The 27,580-nt window shown below is 41.3% G+C and overlaps 3 protein-coding genes across 4 annotated transcripts; 1 reads left to right on the top strand and 2 right to left on the bottom strand.

Annotated features, from left to right (window-relative positions):
• The first annotated feature begins 10,410 nt into the window (after positions 1-10,410).
• On the top strand, positions 10,411-14,352 carry rabepk (Rab9 effector protein with kelch motifs). 2 transcript variants are annotated; one of them, XM_015942684.3, is made up of 8 exons: positions 10,411-11,505; positions 11,783-11,891; positions 11,977-12,131; positions 12,315-12,470; positions 12,615-12,779; positions 13,546-13,695; positions 13,772-13,921; positions 13,999-14,352. In XM_015942684.3, exons 2-8 carry the CDS (start codon positions 11,839-11,841, stop codon positions 14,220-14,222), a joined length of 1,053 nt encoding a protein of 350 aa, XP_015798170.1. In that variant the 5' UTR covers positions 10,411-11,505; positions 11,783-11,838; the 3' UTR covers positions 14,223-14,352. The 2 variants fall into 2 exon arrangements, with proteins under 2 accessions (XP_015798170.1, XP_015798177.1); XM_015942691.3 differs by having other exon boundaries at positions 11,759-11,891.
• Positions 14,350-18,023, bottom strand: LOC107374516 (heat shock protein 5). Its single transcript, XM_015942673.3, has 9 exons — positions 17,874-18,023; positions 17,258-17,403; positions 16,915-17,146; positions 16,676-16,813; positions 16,481-16,593; positions 15,998-16,388; positions 15,670-15,907; positions 15,423-15,590; positions 14,350-15,315 (listed from the first exon to the last, which is right to left on the bottom strand). The coding sequence occupies exons 2-9, from the start codon at positions 17,371-17,373 to the stop codon at positions 14,750-14,752; spliced, it is 1,962 nt and encodes a 653-aa protein (XP_015798159.2). The 5' UTR covers positions 17,374-17,403; positions 17,874-18,023; the 3' UTR covers positions 14,350-14,749.
• A 2,941-nt stretch (positions 18,024-20,964) lies between these two features.
• On the bottom strand, positions 20,965-26,635 carry LOC129152288 (endoplasmic reticulum chaperone BiP-like). The gene is made up of 9 exons (XM_054744382.2): positions 26,510-26,635; positions 24,291-24,440; positions 23,950-24,181; positions 23,711-23,848; positions 23,522-23,634; positions 23,039-23,429; positions 22,120-22,357; positions 21,873-22,040; positions 20,965-21,761 (listed from the first exon to the last, which is right to left on the bottom strand). Exons 2-9 carry the CDS (start codon positions 24,404-24,406, stop codon positions 21,196-21,198), a joined length of 1,962 nt encoding a protein of 653 aa, XP_054600357.2. The 5' UTR covers positions 24,407-24,440; positions 26,510-26,635; the 3' UTR covers positions 20,965-21,195.
• Positions 26,636-27,580: the final 945 nt, after the last annotated feature.

The following is a 27,580-nucleotide window of genomic DNA, read 5'->3' as shown; positions in this document are numbered from 1 at the left end:
AGCGGTGTTTTGTTATTGGACTTCTGTGCAAGCCGCAGTTTGGCCATAACGAACACCATGTTCGAACATAAGGATGCCCACCGGTACACTTGGTACCAGGGCAGCCTAGGTCACAGGTCGATGATAGATTTTGTAGTCGTATCATCTGACCTGCGGCCGTATGTTTTGGACACCCGAGTGAAGAGAGGGGCGGAGCTGTCAACTGATCACCACCTGGTGGTGAGTTGGATCAGATGGCAAGGGAACATGCCGCGTAGACCTGGCAGACCCAAACGCATAGTGAGGGTCTGCTGGGAACGCCTGGCAGAAGAACCTGTCAAGACGGTCTTCAACTCCCTCCTCCGGCAGAGCTTTGACCACGTCCCGAGAGCAGTGGGGGACATTGAGTCCGAGTGGGCCTTGTTCCACTCTGCGATTGTCGAGGCGGCTGTTGCTAGCTGTGGTCGTAAGGTGGCCGGTGCCAGTCGTGGTGGCAACCCCCGTACCCGCTGGTGGACACCAGAGGTTCGGGGAGCCGTCAGGCTGAAGAAGGAGGCCTACAGGGCGTGGCTGGTCTGTGGGTCTCCGGAGGCAGCAGACAGGTACCGGATAGCCAAGCGGGGTGCAGCAGTGGCAGTTGCCGAGGCAAAATCTCGGGCGTGGGAGGAGTTTGGTGAGGCCATGGAGAAAGACTATCGATCGGCTCCAAAGAGGTTCTGGCAAACTGTCCGGCGCCTCAGGAGAGGAAGGCAGCAACTCGCTCACACTGTTTACAGTGGGGATGGGGAGCTGCTGACGTCAACTGAGGCTGTAGTCGGACGGTGGAAGGAATACTTTGAGGAGCTCCTCAATCCCACCAATGCGCATTCCGAGGAGGAACCAGAGCTGGGAGGCCTGGGGATGGACTGTCCGATCTCGGGGGCAGAAGTTGCTGAGGTAGTCAAACAACTACACAGCGGCGGAGCCCCGGGGGCGGATGAGGTTCGTCCTGGGTATCTCAAGGCTATGGATGTTGTAGGGCTGTCATGGTTGACACGTCTCTACAACATTGCATGGTCATCGGGGGCAGTTCCTAGGGAGTGGCAGACCGGGGTGGTGGTCCCCATCTTTAAGAAGGGTGACCTGAGGGTGTGTTCCAACTATAGGGGGATCACACTCCTCAGCCTCCCTGGAAAGGTCTACGCCAAGGTACTGGAGAGGAGGGTCCGATCGATAGTTGAATCTCAGATAGAGGAGGAGCAATGTGGTTTTCGTCCTGGCCGTGGTACTGTGGACCAGCTCTATACCCTTGCAAGGGTGATGGAGGGGGCATGGGAGTTTGCCCAACCAATCCACATGTGCTTTGTGGATTTGGAGAAGGCTTATGACCGTGTCCCCAGGGGCACCCTGTGGGGGACGCTCCAGGAGTATGGGGTGGGTGGCTTTCTGTTAAGGGCCATTCAGTCCCTTTACCAGAGGAGCGTGAGTTTGGTCCACATAGCCGGTAGTAAGTCGGACCTGTTCCCAGTGAGGGTTGGACTCCGCCAGGGCTGCCCTTTGTCACCGGTTCTGTTCATCACTTTTATGGACAGAATTTCTAGACGCAGCCGTGGTGTGGAGTGTGTCGAGTTTGGTGGCAGGAGAATCTCATCTCTGCTTTTTGCGGATGATGTGGTCCTCCTAGCTTCATCCAGCTCTGACCTTCAGCTCTTGCTGGGTAGGTTCGCGGCCGAATGTGAAGCGGCTGGGATGAGGATCAGCACCTCCAAATCTGAGACCATGGTTCTCGACCGGAAAAGGGTGGCTTGCCACCTCCGGGTCGGGGGAGAGGTCCTACCTCAAATGGAGGAGTTTAAGTATCTCGGGGTCTTGTTCACGAGTGAGGGTAGGAGGGATTGGGAGATCGACAGGCGGATTGGTTCGGCGTCTGCAGTGATGCGGACGCTGAGCCGATCTGTCGTGGGGAAGAGGGAGCTGAGCCAGAAAGCCAGGCTCTCGATTTACCGGTCGATCTACGTCCCAATCCTCACCTATGGTCATGAGCTTTGGGTAATGACCGAAAGAACGAGATCGCGGATACAAGCGGCCGAAATGAGTTTCCTCCGTAGGGTGGCCGGGCTCAGCCTTAGAGATAGGGTGAGGAGCTCGGACATTCGGGAGGGACTCGGAGTAGAACCGCTGCTCCTCCGGATCGAAAGGAGCCAGTTGAGGTGGTTTGGGCATCTGGTCAGGATGCCTCCTGGACGCCTCCCCGGGGAGGTGTTTCGGGCATGTCCTGCCGGCAGAAGGCCCCCGGGTCGACCCAGGACACGTTGGAGAGGTTACATCTCCAATCTGGTCCGGGAACGCCTTGGGGTCCTGCCGGAGGAGCTGGTGGACAAGGCCGGGGAGAGGACGGCCTGGAGCTCCCTAATTGGGATGCTGCCCCCGCGACCCGGACCCGGATAAGCGGAGGAAGACGAAGACGAAGACGAAATTCTCCTGCAATGCCCTGGTCCTGTAGAATGAGCCCTGGCATTTTTACTGTGATTGCCTGTTTTTCTGTAAAATCACAGAAAAAGAGAGCTGCTCGGGTCGAGCAGGCTGCTTCATGCGCGTTCACGCTCAGGCATAGCTGTAGCATTTGCTATCAGAAGCTTTAGCAGCAGAGAGTGAGGTAGAGCCAACTCAGCGACTTTGTCGCTGTTCCTAACGCCTAGTGGCGAACCTAGCTACATTTCTGAGGACCCGTAGCTACTTTCTTCTAGACATTTCCTGCAAATTAGCAACAAAATAGCCATTTTCGCTCCGAACCGTTCTTTGAACGTTGTTTCAGCTGTCATCAATGATATAAATGTTACAGATACAAAACACATTACTGGCGCTATAGCTCACCTAGTAAAACGTCGGACGTTCAGGCAGGAGCCCGGGGTTCAATTCTGAATGTGAACATATTTTATTTTAGAGTTTATTTTTTACATTAATGGTATATTTTTTTTACAGTAAAATGCCCAAATTTTTACTTGAGACTCGCCGAACGGCTTTGAATTTACAGATTCAGGTTCAACTTTCATTTTGGAAAAATTTTTCAAGCAAGGGAAGGGAATGATCCGAGAATGCAGGAAGACTGACCCATCTTAAACCTTTGTCGGCTGTGCTGAAGAGAAAGGTACAGAACCAAATTATTTAATTAATTAGCTGCGCGTTCTCCTGTCCTCTGTCCTCCGGGCCACACACACACACACACACACACACACACACAGGACTGTCTCAGCTGTTATTTTCGATAAGAAGTGTGCACGTACAGCATGCGCACCTCGTGCACGAGCCTACTATTGAAGCTGCCGTTACGCTTTCGGCCTGAGGGGGCAATCGTGAGCATAAAAATTCAAAACTCCGTAAAGTCCCTTTAACCAATATCCGATATGCCAGTATGGTACACAACAACTGCCACGGACAGAGCCTGGGTTCAAACCAGCAATCCACATGTTACAAGGCAAATTCCTAATCCCTGTACCACCATCGCCCCAACTAATACCAATATATGCCTTTCTGGATTATGATCTTATGGTTTAAAAAACAACAACAATAATCAACAGTAGACAGGTTTTTCTGCTGTAAAATAAAATGTTTGAAGGCATGTTTGTTCTGAATCAAGTCATAATCTCTTTTATTAGAGACTGTAAATAATGGATAGCACTAATAAAAGCTGACAACAAAAAACAAAAACTAAGTGTTAATACCCGAATTGAATAATTACAAGTGTTCAATAGAAGGAAAATAAAAGCAATCCATTATTGTGTTTATGAGGCAATAATCCAGATTACTCAGTCTACATCACGACTTAACACACCTCAGGGTGAAATGTGACACAATGTGTGGACATGTTGCCCAGCAGCAGTGTACCAGTAACCCAGAGATGAACTTGCAGATTTAATCCTGATTACCATCTGACCTGCTTACCAAGAAGGCACCAAATTCAAGCTTTTTAAGAGGCAATAAATAATTTTTGAGGACACGTTTCCTGCTGCTTGACACATACAAATTTAAGTCAGCACACATGGTATGTTCTCAACAATAAGTGTCTCCAAAGAAACTATTTTAGGTAATAATCATATCTTCAGTTATCTCCTTATCCTGCCTCTTGTTCTTTTCTCAGGACTCTTAAAACGCTGGATCATTTTCTATTTTCCTCTCATTCTGACGTCCCTGAGGAACAAAATCCATTATTCATTGGGTCCTTATCAGTTTCAAGGAAGAGAAAACAAAGTCTCTGAAACTCCCCACAGCTTCCCTGAGGGGGAAGCAGAGAGGGACTTCCACGTCAGTCATTTACAAAAGAAGTTGCTCAAAAGGCAAAACCGTTAACAGTGTAAAGGCTAAAGCACACTTTAAACCCAAACATAATCTAAAAGTGTAGTTCACAACAGACAGTAGTATAGACTCTAGTAACTTTTAAATCAAAATTGAAAACTTGCATGCACTCATCTCACACCGGATTGGATAACAGCAACGCGACTCTACCACTGACTTAAAACGTTGATGTTTTATCTATGCAAATAATGCAAACGTGGACTTCTGCCGTGAGGTGAAGTTCCTAATGCTAACAGTTAGCTTAGACCAGGGATATTAAGTTCCAGGCCTGGAGGGCTAGTATCCAGCAGGTTTTAGTTTTAACACTGCCTGAACACACCTGATTTCAATCAGCAGGTGATTAACAGGCTTCTGCAGAGCCTGATGAGCTGTTGCACAGGTGATTCAACCACTGCATCTAGTGTGTTGGACCAAAGAAACCACTAAAACGTGCTGGATACCGGACCTCAAGGCCCGGAATTCTACAGCACTGACTGTTCAAGCTGGCTTTTGCGTGACCTTCATCACGACCCTCTCCTTATTCTGCTCTTTCTACCCATTTCGTCTTTCCCTGGATCCTGGAGTTCCCTCTTTCCTATTAATTTTCTCTCTCCCTTTCCTTACATTTTTAATCACCATGTTTAATCATTTTAAATGTAATTTAATCAATTTTTGAAATCTTTTTTATAGTTTAACTTTTTGCTCTTGTAAAGCGCCTCTTGATTTTTAGTGATGCACCGATATGAAATGTTATGGGCCGATACCGATATTAAAGATATTGGCCAGAGGCAAAATTCCTTTGAATGGCATGTGTAAAGAAGTATTAAAACTGCGGATGAAAAAGGTTTTTGGATTTTCACGGCTGTGGTTGGGACAATTATTGCATTAACTGATGGACCTGTAAATAAATAGTTTATAAGCTTACAATAATCAAGTTCCTCACACTGAAAAAAAAACTAATCTCTATGAGACTGAGGACACGGTGCTAGTGCACTCTCCTACAGCCCCTTGACATGACTAAATACATATTATGCAAAATTTTGTGAACATCAATTTATTTGCATTTATTTGTTATAAATGCCACTGTATGATTCTTGCTGTCAGTATTTGCAAGATTTTTTTTATTGTGGCCAGGTGGAATGTGGTAACAGGCAAGTACCACAGGGGGGCGGTTGTGTCATCTGTCTCACTTTTGATTTGCCAGTGATAGACCGCGAGGGTAACTTTAACCATGGCAGGTGCAGAGACGAAGAGAAGGTGAAAATTTGATATCAAGTTCAAAGAGAACGTGCTGATATATGCTGCAGAACACTCTGGGGGCAAGCTGCTAAACACTTTAACATCGATCCATCAAACTGGCTGAGGATTAAACTGAAATGGATTACCGGTATTTTATTTTTTTTACTTTAAACTGGACAAAGATTGAATTGAATTTGAGGGTTTTTATTTTATTTTTTACTACAACCCAAATGAGACGAAACAATTCAACTTTGAAGCGGTAAGGTGGGTGTTGCCTTTTCTAATACCAGTATTTAATAACGTTTAAAATGCAGTACAGGTATTGTTGCTATTGCTTTGTTACAATACAGTATTTCCCTACTGTAATTTAGCCTTGTTGTTAATGTTTTATATGCAAACCGAACCACGTTATGGTAACTGTACATTTTCAATAAATGAACCTAGTATTTTATAGGGCTGTAGCGAAGCCTCGACGACGTCGACGGCTCGATTCTAAAAATTTGTCGACGTCAGATCCGGAAGTCGACGCACCACGCCCACTTGTTGCATCCCCAGGAGTTTGTAAATAGAGGAGGAATCTGCCTGTTTTTCCTCTAGTTCACCCTCTTCTCCGCCTTCACTAACATCTCCGCCAAATACCGAAGACCCGGAACAATGTCCGTCCACTACTAGATTATTTTCCTGTTTTGCCCGCCTTCGTCTCCCGGCAACGGACAACAACTTCCGGGGTCAGATGCGCTGCTTCGTCTCTACCGCAGATGTAGGACATCACCGGGAGCGTTTCTCCCTTCATTAAGGAGCTTCTTTCAGACATTAGGAGAGCTGTTTTGGTGGTAGCAGTCTCTCCTCCGTGCTGGTCTGTTTGCTGCTGGGTGTTTTTGTTTCATTTAAACTTGGTAACTTGAACTTAATGTTGGTAAAGCTACTGTTAGCATCTTCGCTAACAGCTTCTAGCGTTGGGATAAGCTGTTACGTTTTGGTTTAGAGTTCATGTTTTTTGTGGTGCAGATCTCCCTTTTATTACATTTAGAGTGTTGTGGGTTTTCGGTTTAGTGTAAAATATCACCTTGAGTTTGGTTTAACCACCCAGTTTAGAGTTTGGACTTTTGGAGATCCTTATTTTGGTCCAGAACCCTGTAATCTTTGCCCAGTGGGACATCCCTAGTTATTTGTACTTTGTTTTAATTCCCCACAGGCAGAATTAGTTTTATTATTCCCAACCTGTGGATGGAAAGATTTATAATTTTTTGTAGTTGTAAATAAACCTGATCATCATTTTAACTTTTAAATCCCATTATTGTCCCTTCCTTTTTGCACACGAGCCAAACTCCCCAGGAAGGGTCGTAACACCACTCGCCTCACGCTCATAAGTGACCAAAACAAAGCAGTATGGAGACACTCCGTCTTCTACCACCTCTCAGGCAGCAGCCTGCACTCCCAAGTTCTACACATCACCAGAACATAACCAACCACAACACAATAAAAGCAGTGTTATACAAAATGGAAGGCCTGTAGTGTTTATTCTCTTACAGTAAGAATTTATCAATTTTTTTGAGGAATTTATTTGAGATTTTCTGGTTTTTGTTAATTGTGCAATAGAAAAATAATCATTAGATTAATTTTCTAAATAGTCATTAGAATAGTCGACTATTTGATAAAATAATCGTCAGAATAATCGTTTTAAAAATAATCGTTTACCCCCAGCCCTAGTATTTTAAAGGTTCAAATAGACACACCCCATTTTTCTTCATTCTACTGGTAGTTCATTTTACTCAAATAGAAATTGAGGCCTGCCTCTAATTCTGGCCCTCCTTCCAATAAAGGTCTGGAGCTTGATGAGCTTGAGTAAAATACAGGCCCGGGCCTGTATTAGAGGATTTACTGTAGGTTCATACATCACATTGTTAGGTTTTTACTTATGCTTTACCCCTTTAAGAAGCTAAGAGGACAGAGAAAAGATTAGAACAGATGAGAAAGAAACCTGGGTATAAAAATATGTTCCTTATTTAATCAAAACACACCTTATTTTTGTTACACAACTTACACATGTTCTTGGGGCTGGAGGTTCTAACACAATCTACTAGACACAGCCCAACAAAGAAAACTCCTGAGTCAAATAAACAGCTAATAAAGAAAAATCACAGTTTTTAATTAAAAGCTGGAAAACAGACTAATCAACAGATCTCAGGTAGCTTTTAAAATGAAATAGTTACTTGGGCTGGTAAGAGTTTCTGTAACCCAAACGGCTCTCTGAAGCCAAACAAAAGAACCTTTTAAAGAACAGAGAATACTTAGTTTTCTGTCCAGGCACATATACTAGTGTGAAGCAATTGGCTACAAACCACTGACTCAAGCTTAAACAGAATACCATGCAGAGGCTTTCCTCTAAACGCGCGCACAATGGTATTCTAAAGTCAGGGTGTTCAGAACGGAGCAGAAATGGAGACTACTCATGGGTTAGGAGTAGCTCCACGGGCGTGTATCCAGCGTTCCTTTTATCCCCTCTCGGGAACAAACACACTCAGTCCAAGATGAGCTGCAGGTGTGACTGCAGCAATTCGGAGCGGAGACTTCCCCGTGACGTCATCGGAGAGAACGTCCGCAGCGAGGGAATCCCGGCACGTCTCCACAGCAACGGGGACGCCACCCTCCAGCGATGTCTTGCGCCGGTGTGTCCTTAACTGTTAAGAACTTAAATGCGCCATTTTAAACAAACACAATAATAATAATAATAAAAAGAAAACAGCACATTTACGGCCACACATGAGTGGGGAACGTAACACTTAGTTCCATCCATCACAGTAAATGTTATAATATGTAAACCTGTCATGTTTTAATTGTTGGTAAAATAAATTCCTACTTTTATAAACCTGACTCTTTTCTGAATCAAAACGAAATGTGTACAATCCCTTGATGAATAAAGAATCCTAGAATCTTCTGATAAACACACAAAGACCAAGCAGGATTGATATTCTATATTTAGATAGAGTATCACAGCTTATTGGTCATAAGTAGAGGTAATACGTATATATATTGAGCTCTTAAAGCACTCAATTTCCTAAAACCTACAGTGTGTGTGTGTGTGTGTCGTAGCTTTCACAAATTACTTGTTCTTTACCGGAGCTAACACGATTCGTGCTGCGGCAGTCATGCTAACGGGACTCGCCTGCTGGAGTCCAGAAGTACCGGTGCGGTTCTAAATGGATTTATAAATGTAGATTATTATTTTAGATCAAACCTATGTTATTTAAAAAAACGTGTAGGACATGGACATATGGCTCAGACCTTTAGCTGCAGCTGTAAATGCAATTTTCTGTTTAAATTAAGAACACGATAGTAAACAAAATACAGTGATTTACCATGCTAGCAACAGCAGCTACCTAGTATGACGTGTGTGAGTGACGTATGTAAAACACAGTTCTTCACTGTCTGGAGGTGTCATGATCCTCGTGCCGAGGTGAGTGCTCCTCCTAAATTAACAATCTTTGAGGTTCTGTGTCCCACAGGTGATGAGCAGAGGGTCACCAGGTGTGCTGAATCAATCATTAGGAGCTTGGGTTCAAAAGGAGGATGGAGGCACTACTCGAAGCCGGTTGATTACTCCAGTATTGGTAACACCTGCCGCTCGTACTTGTTTGCTCGTTGAAGTTTGACCTCGCATGTTTGGATTATTTGGATTTTGACTTTGGACTGTTTTCTGGATTACGATTTTGAACTTGCTCCTGAAGCTCCGTCTGTTTGCCCTCTTAGGATTATCACCACTACCTTTACCGATTCTGCTAATAACCACGGATCTTCATACACGTCCCATCCTCCTCCTCCGCTCCTGCATTTCCCCTCTCTGCTTCCTCACCTCCCGTCCGGCTGGATCACCACATTCATCACCTTGGCACCTCGCTTGTCCCGCAGCTCGCTGAGCTAAGAACTCTGAACAATCGCCCACGGCATCATTCACTGGATTTCAGTGCTCCTTTAGTTCCCGTTTGTTTAATAAAAGACTTTAATTTCTTACCTCCTGACTCCCGTGCTGATTCTGCATATCTTGGGTTAAACGCCTTCCACAAGTCATGACAGGAGGAGAGGATTTTGATTTTCTGTAATGATTTATGACTAAACTCCTTAAAATGAAAAACTGAACCCAGTTCATATTTATATAAATGGTAAAGTGTAGTTATACTGTATTTCTACAATTTTAATGCAGCTACTACCTTTAAGATCACTGTTATGGCCAATAAACGATAATTGCCGATACCGATATACTGACATTAATGCTTCTAAAATCGGCAGATTTTTTATAGAATGAAAAATATTTAAGCTAAAGTACACACACCACACATTTCCACTTCTGAGATTATTACAATCACCGTCACATGGCTAAACAAATATACATCACCCCCTCACCCTCTGAAACAGATAAACAAATAGAAGATGGAAAAAATATTGGTTGTTAATATCAGGAAGATATGGTTGGGCAAAGTAAAAAGGAAATAGCATTAGTAGAGAACGGCATCAGGTGAAAATGGAAGAAAAATGTAAAGGAAGACAATTAAGATCTACAAGATGAGTGAGCGAGAGAGGAACATGGGCTTTGAAGGTGATTTGTATTAAAAAATGGTGACTGTGCAGTTTTTCGTGGTGGTGGTGGTGGTGTGTGTGTGTGTGTGTGTGTGTGTGTGTGTGTATGTGTGTGTGTGTGTGTGTTTAGGGGGGCAGCAAAAACAAGACAGTTCATGTGTTGTGTTGAATACTTTGCCTCCAACATCCACATCAATCCAGACAGTGCATAAAATACACAGCAAGATACTCACAGTAGTGAGATCACCTCAGAATGCGAGGTAAAAAAGCCTGAATAGAAAATCTAGAAATATGTTGAAGTGTTAATAAAGGATAAAATAAACACTACAACTCATATGAGAGCCAGATCCTTGCAATTCCTATTTACCATGGGTCACATTCAAATTCTGTGATACCGAATTAACCTTTCTTCTGATTTCTAAACGTTAACTCATTTTTCTGTAGTACAATACCATCCTCTAGTGGTACCACTATAAACTGCAATAGCTACACGTTGCAATTTATACCTATCGCGATAGCTGAGAAAAAGCATAAGGGATTTAATTATTTTAATAGTAAAATGATAAAACTGAAAAATGAATCAATATTGTTTTACATTGGTTGAGACCAAATTTTCTTACTGGGCTTATAGTCAGATAGTGAACTAAAGAGAAACAAATCTAAATGAAAACTGGTGTGTTAATTACCGTACATATAAAATACAAGTGTATTCTGGGAGCGAGAAGAACTCCAGAAAAACAAAGTGAAAATATCCCCAATTATAAAACCTGACAATCAATCAGACAACCTTAAAATACGTTCACTAAGGCAAAAATCTAAATTTCATTAAACTTTAATGCTGTAATTTTTAATAATAAATACAAGCCTTACAATGTGCACTAAAAGGTGTAACAACTCGTTAAAATAAACTATGTTTTATATGTTTTAAACTTATGTGAAGCTATTTTCCGACTTAGAAGTTAACATTTTAAATTGTTGTTAATAACAGTATAAAATAACGACTGAACCAAATGCTTACCATTTCGCTTGAGGAGGGGTGTTTTTTGTTGAATAAAAACATGAAAGTACCTTATTCGATACTTTTTTTACACAGTTTTCTACTAAAAATGAAAGAAAGGCACGCTATTTCACGCAGCCGGATAAATCAGGCTAAATAATTTCCTGAGCATGCGCACAAGAAGCTATGACATATACGTCAAAAACTTGTGTCGTTCACGTATCGTACGTAAAATGTTACGTACATATACAACGTTTGGTTAAGCTAATTTCTGATTTGGGGTTGAATATTTACGCTTTCCAGTAAATTGCCAGTCGTTGCTTTAATATAACAAACGCAGAAAATAAGAGCGGGGCTAAAGAAGACAAACGAGTCGTTTGTTCGCTTTTTGTCTGGACGAACATGTAAGTAAGAGCATCACACGCTAGTAACAAAACTGTTCATTTATGACGTGTACTGATTGAGATGTCTCTACTCCGTTGGTCTGTCTGAATTAAATTATATTTTACTGCTTTTTTACTGTCAGTTTGCTTAGCCATTGAAATAAAGCCATTAAAATGTCTAAGGCTTTGTGTTGCTTCATTCTTCATGCTACATTTTACGTAAGAGCTAAACGTGGACTCATTTATGCGACGTTAAACGTTTTGTGGGTAATAGTTGTGTCTTTTCATCGGGAACAAGACCGACATGAGCAAACAGTAACGCTTGGTGGATTTATCTGCATCTTCCTGACTGCCATGGAGGTTCTTCCAGTTCTTGATCCAGTTGACAAGCCTAAAGAGAACATTTGGTGGGTATATTAACACTTGTGTTAGTTGTGGGGGTTGTGTTAAAATTATAGTTTAGTATTTATTAAAACGTTTTGTTGGTAACAGGTATGCTTTAGTACCCAGAGGAAGTGCTCCAGGTGTTAGTGTGGGGCATACCTGCATGTTTATTCCTTCTGAAGATGGAGGAAAGGGAAGAATCCTCATCATTGGTGGAGCTGATCCCCGTGGCAGTTTCTCAAATGTACACATCATAAATATGGGTAAAAAAAATTACCACAATTCTCAGCACTATATGTTTTATTCTCTAATTGTCCGTTAAAATGTATGTGATTATAATCACACACACACAAGCTCATTACCTGGTCAGTCACTGTTAGCTCTAACTGGTAACACAAGTCTCTTTGCTTGTTTATGTGTTTTGATGTTTGTTTGTTTTTTACCAGATAATCATGAGTGGGACACTTCTGACTGGGAAGGTTTGGAGGCACGATATGAACACTGCAGCTTTGTGCCAGACAGCTTCCTGCAAAACCTCTGGGTGTTTGGTGGGGCACAGAGGACAGGCAATCGCAATTGTATCCAGACAATTCAGTTAACTGGTAATTTCCACCTTCTCTTCCCCTTATAATCTTTGGATATGTACTTTTCACATATAAACAAACCATGACCTGACTTTTTTGTGTGCCTTTTATTGTCTATGAAGTAATTTGCCCATATCTTCATATGAATTGATCTTGCCCCAGATAGTGAGCCTCGCTGGAAGCATGTAGCAGCAAAAGGAGAACCCCCGAGTCCCAGGACGTACCACACTACTACAGCCTCCATAGGAGACAAATTGTTTGTCTTTTCTGGGGGAGAAGCAGGTGATGCACCTGTGTCAGACACCAAACTCCATGTTTTTGATACAGGTGTGTAATAAACTTGTTTTTCAAGAGCCAGTGCTTAACATTAATTCCATTAATAACTGGGTATCATACAAATGAAATGGCAGCGCAATGCCGCTCAGGTGTGGGTTAAATGCATAGCAGTAATTTTCCCCAGGGGATCAATAATCTGAAAAGATCTTGACTACAAGTGAATAACATAGTCATAAAATTCTAACCTTTCATAAGTTTTTAATACTTTGGGTTGATTAGCTGTCCTATTACTAAATTGAGGGCTCTTACTGTTTAGTGTGTATTTATTTTTTTGACAGTTACTGGGAGGACACTCAAAATGAAAGTGCTTACATGTAAATTTTCAGTCATTTCTAAAAGAGGTTTTAATAAACAAACTGTTAAGAGATTTTAAAAACTTTATAATAGGGTTTAATGAGCAACAAAGGAGCGTGCATAAGAAACGTCGCTGAGCCTTTTACTTCTGGTGCTCAAATTAAAGCAGGTCAATTTTTTCACCAGAAAAATATTTAGTTCATATATTTGTTAATGTAGCTGCTCTAAACTTGGAAAGAAGTAAAATCTGTAGCATGACATACGGATTACAGTGTCAGGAAAGAAAAGCTGTTAAAACTACTCATGCAGAGGTGTAGGTGTATTCCCACGTAACTCAATAACTCACTTTAAGCATATTTGATTTTATTTTAAAAGTTGCTTTTCAATAGTTTTTCTCTAATGCCATTGTTTTGATCTTAACATGTTAATATTTGCTTTTCTTTTATGTGCAAATGTGTTCCAGTGTCTTCTACTTGGTCCCAGCCAGAGACTCAGGGCAGGGCACCAGCAGCCAGACATGGTCACATTATTGTTGCAGTGGGCTTCAAGATCTACATCCATGGAGGGATGGCTGGAGAGAAGTTCCACAATGATATGTACTCTTTGGACACAAGTAATTATTTATCAATAGTCAAGATGTAGTGCTGGGTAACTGGACAGCCTTAAGATATGTAAATATCTGTTTGAAGGGAACATGAAGTGGGAGAAAGTGCAGACCAAAGGAGACATCCCACCTGGAGTAGCAGCCCACTCAGCTGTGGTACTGGGTACCAACATCTATGTATTTGGAGGGATGACTTTGGATGGGGCAATCAACTCCATGTATAGATTTCGCACAGGTACACATTTCTCCCTCACTTTAACTTTCCACTGTATTAATAAATTAGTATTTTATCTTTATATTAAATGTCTGCAGATAGACATACATGGAGCCTAATGAAGTTTGAAGGAGACATGCCATCGAACCGTCTGGACCACTCTATGTGTCTGTTGCCATGGCAGCCGTTTGAAGGGAGTGGAGATGGAAGTCATGCCACAAGTCTGGCCTCCAAAGAAACATCACATCTGGTGTTTGTATTTGGAGGGATGGACACTCAGGGAGTCATACATAATGATTGTGTTGTAACTGTTGTGAAATAAAGTGATCTTTGTTTCATTTCAATTTTCTCAAAACACTGAAGGCAGAATTTGCCCATTTAAGGTGGTTATAATTTAACCTGTGGAAAAATGCAATAAAACTAATGAAAGCAGCAGGAGACGGGCAAACTAACAGTTTGTATCAAACATTTATTTCAGTGTCTTTCCAGAAGCACAATGACTTCTCAATAAATAACTCTTCTCCCGTGAACGACCTTTGTCCCACAGACACCCTAGTTGTATCCTCAGATATCTGCCTAACCACCCCCCCACCCATCCCTCCCAAACCCCACCAGGACTGCCTGAGAACAGCAGCAACAAGCCACATCTGGGCTGACGAATCTCTGCCTTTCAGCAAAGCGAACACTTGCCACACCGATCATTTTTAAGTCTGTCACAAAAGTCAGTATGATTGCTTGTTCTCATCACCCCTTCCCTGCCACTCTGCTCACTAGAGTCCCATCAATCTGTTCATTATGTACACAGATCCCTCTGAAGGGGCAAGGGGCGACTGAAGACTTCAAGCCTGCCTACAACTCGTCCTTATCTTGCTCGCCTTCAGCGCCCTCAGGTGGAGGTCCACCTGCACTGCCATACAGCTTGCTGATGATGGGCTGAACCACCTCCTCCAACTCCTTCTTCTTAGCCTGGAATTCTTCCAGATCAGCATCTTGATGAGACTCCATCCATTCGATCTTCTCCTCTACTGCCTTTTCAATGGCTTCCTTGTCCTCATCTGACAGTTTTCCACCAAGCTTCTCCTTGTCACCGATCTGGTTCTTCAAAGAGTAGGCATAGCTCTCCAACTCGTTGCGGGCATCGATCCTCTCCTTCAGCTTCTTGTCTTCATCAGCAAAACGTTCAGCATCATTCACCATGCGCTCAATGTCCTCAGGTGTCAGGCGGTTCTGGTCATTAGTGATTGTGATTTTGTTCTTGTTGCCCGTTCCCTTGTCTTCAGCTGTGACGCGCAGAATACCGTTCACGTCAATCTCAAAGGTCACTTCAATTTGAGGAACTCCACGGGGGGCAGGGGGGATGCCGGTCAGGTCAAAGGTGCCCAGCAGGTGATTGTCTTTTGTCAGAGGACGCTCACCTAAAACAGAGTTAATTAGCCTTCAGCTACATTTCTATTTCTGCACAAACACTGTTTTGGGGAGGTGGATTTTCACTTTAGAGTAAAAAAAAAAAACTCATTCTTACCTTCATAAACTTTAATGGTAACAGTTGGTTGGTTATCTGAGGCTGTAGAGAAGATCTGAGATTTCTTGGTTGGTACCACAGTATTCCTAGGGATTAGTTTGGTCATTACTCCTCCAACAGTCTCAATACCAAGAGTCAGGGGGCAAACATCCAGAAGAACCACTTCACCTAAAAGAGAGAAATGACATTAGTCAACACATCACTTGCCAGTTTAATCAAGCGTGCTCAGCTTATCAATGCTACTTACCAGTGTCCTCCTCTCCAGAAAGCACTCCAGCCTGCACAGCAGCACCATACGCCACAGCCTCATCAGGATTGATGCCCCTAGAGGGTTCTTTGCCATTGAAGAACTCCTTCACCAGCTGCTGGATTTTTGGGATACGAGTAGAGCCGCCAACCAGTACAATCTCATCAATATCAGACTTCTTCAGGTCAGAATCTTCCAACACTTTCTGAACAGGCTTCATTGTGGCACGGAACAGGTCCTAATAAAGATAAAATAAAAGTTAATACAGATGCTTGCAAAACAACTAAACCAGATTCAATAATGGAAATTTGTCAAACTGTAAACTCACCATGTTCAGCTCTTCAAACTTGGCACGAGTCAGGGTCTCAGAGAAGTCCTCACCCTCAAAGAAGGACTCGATCTCAATACGAGCCTGATGCTGGGCAGAAAGGGCCCTCTTGGCCTTCTCAACCTCACGACGCAGCTTCTGCACAGCACGATTGTCTTTGCGCACATCTTTGCCAGTCTTCTTCTTGTACAGCTTGATGAAGTGCTCCATGACACGCTGGTCGAAATCCTCACCTCCCAGATGGGTGTCACCATTGGTAGCAACCACTTCAAAGACACCGTTATCAATGGTCAAGAGGGAGACGTCGAAGGTGCCACCACCCAGATCAAAAACAAGGATGTTCTTCTCGCCATCCCTCTTGTCCAGGCCATAAGCAATGGCAGCAGCAGTTCTGGATTAAAAAACAACAAACAAACAAACATTATACTTTTAAAAGAGGACAACATTAATGTCCAAAGATTTTACGTCTTGTTTGTAACTTACGGCTCGTTGATGATTCTCATGACGTTCAAACCAGCAATGGTTCCAGCATCCTTTGTGGCCTGACGCTGAGCATCATTGAAGTAGGCAGGAACGGTGACCACAGCATGTGTGACCTTATTAGAAAATTTAAATAAGGGTAAAATATCTGAAACCATATTTCCTTTGATTTGCTTATTATTTTACTTTTGTTTTTACCTTCTTGCCCAAGTAAGCCTCAGCGGTCTCCTTCATCTTGGTGAGGACCATGGCAGAGATCTCCTCAGGGGCAAAAGTTTTCATCTGGCCACCGCCAATGTCAACCTGGATATGGGGTTTGCTCTTCTTTTCAAGAACCTAAAAAGAAAAATTAAATTAGAAAAGGTGCAAACTCATCACATAAACAAAAATTAACACAACTGTGACATTTACTGTAGCCACCATCAACAGACACTCACCTTGAAGGGCAGGTACTTGATGTCCTGCTGAACAGAAGAGTCGCCCCAAGTCCGGCCAATCAGTCTCTTGGCATCAAAAACTGTGTTCTCGGGGTTAGAGGTCAGCTGATTCTTAGCAGCATCACCAATCAGACGTTCACCCTCACTGGTGAAGGCCACGTAGGATGGAGTGATGCGGTTTCCCTGGTCATTGGCAATGATCTCAACACGGCCATTCTTGAAGACTCCAACACTGAATATAGAAACAAATGTTTAAGATTACTTAAAGTGCTTCTTTAAATGCAATATAAATTGTTAAAATGTCCTCTGAAATACAAAAATCCGCAGCTATGGTATTGCTTACCATGAGTAGGTGGTCCCCAGGTCAATTCCAACCACAGTCCCCACATTATCCTTCTTGTCGTCGTCATCGGCAAACACGGTGCCGACTACAACCATAACCACCCACAAAAGCTTCATATTTGCGTTTTGATAGACGTAAAGAACAACCTGCAAAATAAAATAAAAAAAAATCATGTTGAAAACCATCCGAATGGATGATCAGGGCTCGGTGTTCTCTTCCTCGTGCAGCTAACAGTGTGCTTATGTCATTGCTCGTGGAAGACAGGAAGCTTAACCGTCGCCACAAAGATAACTAAGCTCTAATTTTAATTAGTAATCTACACAATTAAGAGTTGAGTAAAGTGCAAATCTTTGGTCCAAATATTCCTAAACAGTTGTTAGGTTTTAAAGTTAGCCAAGTGTCACAAATTCTAAGAATCAAAAGTGCACCCAGCTTGCGTGTAAGAACTACATTATTACGACTGGATTTGAAGAAAAACTGGTAATGCTAGTAATATGGTAGCCGATGCATTAATACAAACTTAGAAAAGGGTGTTTTAAAATAGCAAACAATGCTACAGAAAACATTTAATGATACATGGTTGAATTTACAAATCCAAAATATTACTTATACATACCTTGAGAAGGTATTTGCGGACTTTTAAAGCCTTTTACAATGAACGAGCGAGCACACGCCTCTCTAAACGAACGACGTCTTCTTCGACCTTCTCCGGAATCTTTAACGTGTGAAATGATAGTGCATGTGCAGTCTTCTCCCCATTTATATGCCACAGCGGTTTCCCTGTCGTGGAGCGCTGCGATTGGTCGACCCGCCGTTTGTTGGAACGCGCTGATTGGTTCCCTTCAGCACGCTGGCCGCAGCTGATTTGCACACATCAGTTTGAGATGACGTCACCATCTAGGGCCCACTGTGCTCGTTGCTGATTGGCTGACCGTCAGGAAGCTTCTTCTTGCAGTTTGCTCATAGCGTGTCAATCTAAAAGCCGGTGCTTGGCGTTTCGTTTTAACATTTCACACATTTGAAAGTTTGCGTAACAATTGGTTTGATAATACCCTTCTATTTACAGAAATTAAGTACACAAGATACCATATGAGTACAAAGATTTGTATGGACATCGTGGTAGAATTATGAGTGATATAGATGACTCATTGAGTATGACACATCGCAAAACCCTGCTTATGACTGACTAAACGCTATAGTTAAAACAGAAGATTGATTAAAATCCAACGTTTCTTCAGAGAATGTATAGATTTGTAGCACAAACATACATGATTTGAAAATCAACTTTAGTTGTCATTCTTTAGTATAACCCTCTCCAGCCACCACTTTAATCACTCATTTTTAATTATTTAGCACTAACTGGACCAGATTAACAGGTTAAGTGTACCAAAACAAACCACTGATACAACATTCTATACCATCAGAAGGAGAAAGAACTCAAGGTTGAGTAAACAAATGATTGGAATCACACGTCTGTATAATCTTTTTCACTTTCAAGATTTTCATATTAAAAAGACACTTTGCTATACCTAATAAAAAGCTAAGCAAGTGGTAGAATTAAGTTTTTCTACTACTCTTATGAGGACAATCAACTTATATACTAGGAGTAATATTTAAATGTTTAAAAGACATCTCTTTAATTGAAGATTTTGCCACAATCAAAATTGATATAGCTTCTAGCTATCTATAAGCCATTGTTACAGATTTCCAGATGCATACTGACTTCTAGAACATTCATTAAACATGTTTGTGTTGAGTGGAAGATTGAGGATGTCTCTGGAAAGTTCTAGAAAATTTTAGTAAGATAAATTGTATCTATTTTACTTTTATAAATGTGGTAGGACTGGTCAGTAAATGTACAGAAAATGTCAGTATTTGCATTTTTTCCATACGAGAGAAAACTTATGGGAGACAGGAAGTCCCAGTTCTAAGCCACAAAATAAATTAATTTATTTTATGAAAAATTACATAATGGAAATTCATGATTAATTATGTTTTTATCTAGATAACCATAATTGTGTTTTCCATTGGTTACTTGTTTCATAGGGCTTAAAAGACAGAATTAAGCACATTTAAGATTAAGATTTGGTTGTTGAAAACACAATCAAAATAGACAGATTTAAAAAGCTGACACCAGAAAATTTCTATTTCATTGTCCAAAAAAAATCACTAACTAAAAATTTGTTAGCTTTATGTAGATGCATCAATGTCAACTGGAGTTTGATCCAGTTTTTCAAAGTAAAAAAAAAAGTATTTTCTGAATTTTAAAGCTCTGATATATGAAATCACATAAAACTAGCACAGCGATTCATTGATATTTTTGATGTTTTTGTGACACTTTTTAGATCTAAGAACATAATCAGTCCAAACCACGAAAGTTAGCTTATCTAGTCAAGTTTATGGATTAATTTTAATCTTAATTTCAAGTTTCTGACAGAGCCTTTTTTTCATTAATTGTGGTATTATGTTAGTTTTATAGTACAGTGATGTTTATTGGGTTTTGCAAAGATTATATATATATGTATATATATATAGATCAAACCAGATCTTCTATTTTTCCATGCCGCTTTCAACAACATCCTTTCGTGTTATGTTGACCTCTAACAGTTGTCTCCAAATAGCAGCTTGCTGTGTGTTCCTCATTTCCCCTTCAACTCTTTGCTCACAGTGAATCTGATGAGTCTCAAATGTACACTTATACCTCTGATTATAATGCATTCATTTGACAAGATAAGCAGGTTATGTGCAACAAAACAAGTCAGATGCAACTTTCAGTACAATCAGAAAAAGAACTCAAGTTTGAGTGCACAAATGATTAGAATTATATTTGTCTGTTTAATTATTTTATCCAGTCAAATTATGTATGGTAAGAAAAAATTTTACTCTTAAGACTAAATGGACAATAAATAATTATAATACTTTCATGAGACCAATCTACCCATCTTAGAATATTAGAAAAAAATGTCTACGATATTGAAATAAAAAAGATTAATTTAGCTTTTATATATGGGCAATTTATTCAGTGATAGCTACCTTTTTCCCCATCCTGATTTATTTCCAGATGCATAGTTGCTTCTAGAACAATCATGAAACATTTTTGCTTTTCAGGGGAAAGTTGGGATTTATCTGGAAAGTTTTAGAAATTTTAGGAGAAAAAAAATGATTCTATAAAATGCATTAAAACTAAATGAAAGCAGCAGGAGACGGCCAAACTAACAGTTTGTATCACACATTTATTTCAGTGTCTTTCCAGAACCACAATGACTTGTCTCAATAAATAACAACGACCTTTGTCCCACAGACACTCTAGTTGATGTAACCTCAGATACCTGCATAACCACCCCACCCCCATCCCTCCCAAACCCCATCAGGACTGCCTGAGAACAGCAGCAGCATAGTTGCTTCTAGAACAATCATGAAACATTTTTGCTTTTGAGGGGAAAGTTTGGATTTATCTGGAAAGTTTTAGAAATTTTTAGGGAAAAAAATGATTCTATAAAATGCAATAAAACTAATGAAAGCAGCAGGAGACGGGCAAACTAACAGTTTGTATCAAACATTTATTTCAGTGTCTTTCCAGAAGCACAATGACTTCTCAATAAATAACTCATCTTCTCCCATGAACGACCTTTGTCCCACAGACACCCTAGTTTATGTACCCACAGATACCTGCCTAACCACCCCCCCCCCCCCCCACCCACCAGGACTGCCTGAGAACAGCAGCAACAAGCCACATCTGGGCTGACGAATCTCTGCCTTTCAGCAAAGCAAACACTTGCCACACCGATCATTTTTAAGTCTGTCACAAAAGTCAGTATGATTGCTTGTTCTCATCACCCCTTCCCTGCCACTCTGCTCACTAGAGTCCCATCAATCTGTTCATTATGTACACAGATCCCTCTGAAGGGGCAAGGGGCGACTGAAGACTTCAAGCCTGCCTACAACTCGTCCTTATCTTGCTCGCCTTCAGCGCCCTCAGGTGGAGGTCCACCTGCACTGCCATACAGCTTGCTGATGATGGGCTGAACCACCTCCTCCAACTCCTTCTTCTTAGCCTGGAATTCTTCCAGATCAGCATCTTGATGAGACTCCATCCATTCGATCTTCTCCTCTACTGCCTTTTCAATGGCTTCCTTGTCCTCATCTGACAGTTTTCCACCAAGCTTCTCCTTGTCACCGATCTGGTTCTTCAAAGAGTAGGCATAGCTCTCCAACTCGTTGCGGGCATCGATCCTCTCCTTCAGCTTCTTGTCTTCATCAGCAAAATGTTCAGCATCATTCACCATGCGCTCAATGTCCTCAGGTGTCAGGCGGTTCTGGTCATTAGTGATTGTGATTTTGTTCTTGTTGCCCGTTCCCTTGTCTTCAGCTGTGACGCGCAGAATACCGTTCACGTCAATCTCAAAGGTCACTTCAATTTGAGGAACTCCACGGGGGGCAGGGGGGATGCCGGTCAGGTCAAAGGTGCCCAGCAGGTGATTGTCTTTTGTCAGAGGACGCTCACCTAAAACAGAATTAATAATTAGCCTTCTGCTACATTTCTATTTCTGCACAAACACATTTTTAGGGAGGTGGATTTTAACTTTAGAGTAAAAAAAAAAAAACTAATTCTTACCTTCATAAACTTTAATGGTAACAGTTGGTTGGTTATCTGAGGCTGTAGAGAAGATCTGAGATTTCTTGGTTGGTACCACAGTATTCCTAGGGATTAGTTTGGTCATTACTCCTCCAACAGTCTCAATACCAAGAGTCAGGGGGCAAACATCCAGAAGAACCAGGTTATCTGAAATAGAGAAATGATATTAGTCAACACATCATTTGCCAGTTTAATCAAGCGTGCTCAGCTTAGCAATGCTACTTACCAGTGTCCTCCTCTCCAGAAAGCACTCCAGCCTGCACAGCAGCACCATACGCCACAGCCTCATCAGGATTGATGCCCCTAGAGGGTTCTTTGCCATTGAAGAACTCCTTCACCAGCTGCTGGATTTTTGGGATACGAGTAGAGCCGCCAACCAGTACAATCTCATCAATATCAGACTTCTTCATGTCAGAATCTTCCAACACTTTCTGGACAGGCTTCATTGTGGCACGGAACAGGTCCTAATAAAAATAAAATAAAAGTTAATACAGATGCTTGCAAAACATTAAAACAAGATTCAGTTACTATTTGTCAGTGGATCAAATATGTCCATTGGTTAAAGCTGTGAGACAGACCAGTCAACTCAATGTGAAAACTGTAAACACAAATGTCTAAGTTGGTTCTAAGGTAATAAGTTGGTCTTTTATAATTTTAGCAATCAATTCACATAGGTTACTATCAATTACATAAAGCCTAAGGGTAATGAACTTTAAGCTAGCCACCTAGCAGTTTATTGTTGTTAATGGATGATCAATGAATTTAACAGCACACATCAACACTGGTGGTATTCAATTACATTTCTCTTCTAAAAAAAGATTGGAAATAGTTTATTGAAACTAGAGGGAAAACATCATTATTTTATTTTGCAGTGTGCATAATGATGTGTGCAACATCATTATGCACACTGCCCTCAATGGCACGATGTGACCTTTAGGATGGCTTCTCGATAATATTTAGGATGGCTTCTCGATAATATTAATCTCTGAAGGTTGTCAAGGGTCTTGGTGAATTGTTGCAGCACAGACCACTCTCATTGTAAACATGCAGTTATCTGAAACGGTTTGTCCATGTTAGCAACAATAACCAAGTAGGGCAGGGGAGCCACAGGTCAATAATGGAAATTTGTCAAACTGTAAACTTACCATGTTCAGCTCTTCAAACTTGGCACGAGTCAGGGTCTCAGAGAAGTCCTCACCCTCAAAGAAGGACTCGATCTCAATACGAGCCTGATGCTGGGCAGAAAGGGCCCTCTTGGCCTTCTCAACCTCACGACGCAGCTTCTGCACAGCACGATTGTCTTTGCGCACATCTTTGCCAGTCTTCTTCTTGTACAGCTTGATGAAGTGCTCCATGACACGCTGGTCGAAATCCTCACCTCCCAGATGGGTGTCACCATTGGTAGCAACCACTTCAAAGACACCGTTATCAATGGTCAAGAGGGAGACGTCGAAGGTGCCACCACCCAGATCAAAAACAAGGATGTTCTTCTCGCCATCCCTCTTGTCCAGGCCATAAGCAATGGCAGCAGCAGTTCTGGATTAAAAAACAACAAACAAACAAACATTATACTTTTAAAAGAGGACAACATTAATGTCCAAAGATTTTACGTCTTGTTTGTAACTTACGGCTCGTTGATGATTCTCATGACGTTCAAACCAGCAATGGTTCCAGCATCCTTTGTGGCCTGACGCTGAGCATCATTGAAGTAGGCAGGAACGGTGACCACAGCATGTGTGACCTTATTAGAAAATAAGGGTCAAATATCTGAAACCATATTTCCTTTGATTTGCTTATTATTTTACTTTTGTTTTTACCTTCTTGCCCAAGTAAGCCTCAGCGGTCTCCTTCATCTTGGTGAGGACCATGGCAGAGATCTCCTCAGGGGCAAAAGTTTTCATCTGGCCACCGCCAATGTCAACCTGGATATGGGGTTTGCTCTTCTTTTCAAGAACCTAAAAAGAAAATTTAAATTAGAAAAGGTGCAAACTCATCACATAAACTAAAATTAACACAACTGTGACATTTACTGTAGCCACCATCAACAGACACTCACCTTGAAGGGCAGGTACTTGATGTCCTGCTGAACAGAAGAGTCGCCCCAAGTCCGGCCAATCAGTCTCTTGGCATCAAAAACTGTGTTCTCGGGGTTAGAGGTCAGCTGATTCTTAGCAGCATCACCAATCAGACGTTCACCATCACTGGTGAAGGCTACGTAGGATGGAGTGATGCGGTTTCCCTGGTCATTGGCAATGATCTCAACACGGCCATTCTTGAAGACTCCAACACTGAAAGTAAAAAACATTTTAGACTACCATAACCTCCTATTTGAATGCAATAGGGGCATTGCAAATGTCCTCTGAAACTTCAAAAAACTGCATTTATTTAATTCATTACCATGAGTAGGTGGTTCCCAGGTCAATACCAATCACAGTCCCCACATTCTCCTTCTCGCCGTCATCATTGGCAAACACGGTGCCGACCACAATCATAATCATCCACAACAGCGTCATCTTCTCTTTTTGATAGGCGTGAATATGAGAAAAACTGCAAAATAAAAGCAAATCGGATGCTTGAAAACAATCTGAATCAATGTGTGTCCCCTTGCTCATGCAGCTATTAACTGACCCTTTGCACGTGACGTCACGCCACTCATGTGACTGCCCCCTTCGCCATGACGGACGGCAAAAAGATCATTTACACCCGTTGAAACTCCAGTGAAGCTAGTCAAAACAAGCCAGTTTGTAGCCTTTTATCGCTTTTATTTAGTTGATTTGATAGTAAAATGGGTTTAGCTTGCTGCGTTGTTGGCTGCACTAACAGACAAGGATGTAAACTCAACTAGTTTTGTTTTTTTAATAACTTTGATGGGGACTGAGGACGGAGATGAACTGCTGCGTCAAGTGGACTAGCAGCCCTCAGATTTGCAGAGAACATGTTTTTACCGGGTAAGATTAACGTTCATTTATTTCACGAGGAAGACAGGGACAGGGATAAAGGTGGTGTTTATACAAGTTATTGATAATCCTGATGGATGGGTATTTCACCCCGGATGATGCGCGCCGTCCACTGTAGTGTAAAGTGAGATAATTATTAACAACATTAAAGCTCAGATGTATGATTACGTGTGTTAAAATTACGTTATTTATTTATTTATTTATTTATTTATATGAGCATCACTGTTCAGAGATCTTCTCATTCTGGTGTGAGAGCAGCAGCTGAACCCGGTAACACCACCATCTAAAGGGATCTAAAGGGACTTTTTAACAATCAGCTTTGGAGTAAAGTGAAACGCTGTTTATAACATAGTGTTATAAATCCAGCGGGGTGAATTTAGGCAAAGTCAGCAACATGTTTACATCGGTGAACAGCTGCAGAGAGAACGTAAGCTAACGTTGGTAAGACCCGGCTACATGCACTACTTATTCTGATAACTGAACTGGGCATGAACTAGTTGAAGGAATGCTGGAGGAGTTTTGTTTTGATCGCAAAAACTATTTCAGGCTCTACTTTCCCCTTTGTTTAGTACTCGTGTCGCTCACTGTTTACATGCTTTTGCCGTCCAGCATGGTGGACCCAAGTGATTAGGTGACGTTGGTGCAAAGGGTCAATATGCTTCTGTCATTGCACATGGCAGACTGGAAGCAGAAAGCATGTAACATCTCAATTTTAAGGACTGAATTTTAAAAGACCAACAGTGTCAAAAATGTGACAGCCAAAATGTTTTTTTGGTTTTCGCCCTAGGTTTCCTCATTTTTGATTTTGGACAAGCTTTTTCATTTTGCTGCAACCCTAATTTATAGTGTTTTAAATGCCTTAGATGCTTTTTCTCCAGTGAAATGTGACCCCATGTCTCATAAGTGTTCATCAAAATGGCACATTATTATTTCATATAAACTATACTTCAATAGTATTAGTGTTCTTTGCACAAATCAAACACAGGTTTTTGATGGCTGCTAAAAGGGGACTTATGGAGTGTGGGTAACGCTTAGTGCTGTTTTGGCTAAAATTAAATAAACAATAAACAACTCAAATAATCCAAACTAAAAATCATTAAAACCCAGTTTGTAGTTTGTGAAACATGTTTTTGATTGTGTGAAAAAGAATCTTCATGAAGTTAGTTAAAATAAATGTAGTTTTAAATTGTATGACATATTCTTAAAATTGACCATTCCTAATTTTGAAGAAAAAGCCTAAAACTGAGCCAGATTTGTTCAATTTTTCACTTGTCAAAAATCAATTAAGGTTTGAATAGTAAACGGCATTTAAAAAATCTGATAATATAATATTTAAGTCAGGTTTTAGCAGTTTACATTTTGACTTCTTTTTTTTTTTACTGGATCAGCTCTAAGGTGGTCCACAAGCTCACAAAACTGAATAAATAATTTTATTAAAACTTTCTTGAACTTTCACAAATCAAAAAAAAAATCTTTCATAAAAAGGAAAAAAAGGTCATGACTGTAAAAGTGCACTTGATTCTTTGATAACTCACTTACTAGTTCACACATTTCCAGTTATGCGCAAATATCGACTAATATACACAAAATTAAACTTGAATTTTTATTTGAAAGTGTTTTTACTCCATGCACACGAGTTTGCTCTGAAGGCGTTCTTACCTTAAATGTCTCCTTCTGTCTTCTCTCTATCCTCTGCAGGATGAAATGATGCTGGTTGATGCGTCTTTTTTATTTATAAGCCATAACTCTTTCCCGTCGTGGGTCCCTGCAATTGGCTGAGCAGCGTCGCTGGAACAAGCTGATTCTTGAGCCTTTTCCCACCAGATGGGCGTCCAGCACCCTGGCCACCAATGATTTGCACACATGAAACGACGTCACTTCCCCGTGCCTGATGCTGATTGGTTGTCTGTCAATCTGATTCATGTACGCAGTTGATGCAACAGCGTGTCAATCCAAACATCGGTGCTGGGCGTTATTTCAACATTTCAAATATGAGAAGAAAAAAGTTTGATTTGGTTTTATTATCCCTTCATTTTTACACAAATTGATCCACATCTATCATATTTTTGTTCGAAAAGAAATATTTGATTGGACATAAATAACGATGACGCTATGACTAACTAAACATTAAAGTTACAACAGAGGATTGGCTCACTTCCTTGGGTGTTTCTTCAGAGGATTGTTGCAGATGTGTAGGAGACAAATGCAAGTATATGTTTTAGAAAATAACTTAAATATGTATCATCCTTTAGCCTGAGTATTCTCCACAAACCACTTTTATTTCACATGTTTTTATTTCGAATAAACTGGACATGATAAGCAGGTTATGTGCAGCAAACCAGTCAATGATGCAACATTCTATACAAAGAAGGATGAAAAAACTCAAGGTTGAGTACACAAATGGCCAGAACTACACTGTGTAATCATTTTTACAGTCAAATTGGGTCTAGCCAACTAGTAAAAGTCTAGCCAACTGAATAAATACAGATAAGTTTTCTAATTTCTATTGCACAAGAATAGGAAATGATGATCACCATCAACTCTCGGGGGATTTATGCTGCTTCTCTCTGAAGGTTAGAGGAAATGAAACCCATAGATCAGTGGTGTCCTTAAAAGCCCCTACCCAGTGTGTTGTAGGGGTATGTCTGCTTCAGTACCTTTGATTTTAATCTCTGGATGATTGCCAGGTTTCTGCAGAGAACAGGTAAGTGCAAACAGGTAAACAACTAA

This window comes from Nothobranchius furzeri, chromosome 6, assembly GCF_043380555.1.
Source record: "Nothobranchius furzeri strain GRZ-AD chromosome 6, NfurGRZ-RIMD1, whole genome shotgun sequence".
In the NCBI taxonomy this organism is placed as follows: domain Eukaryota; kingdom Metazoa; phylum Chordata; class Actinopteri; order Cyprinodontiformes; family Nothobranchiidae; genus Nothobranchius; species Nothobranchius furzeri.
Note: the sequence above shows the minus strand (reverse complement) of the source record. Positions and strands in the feature narration are given on the sequence as shown.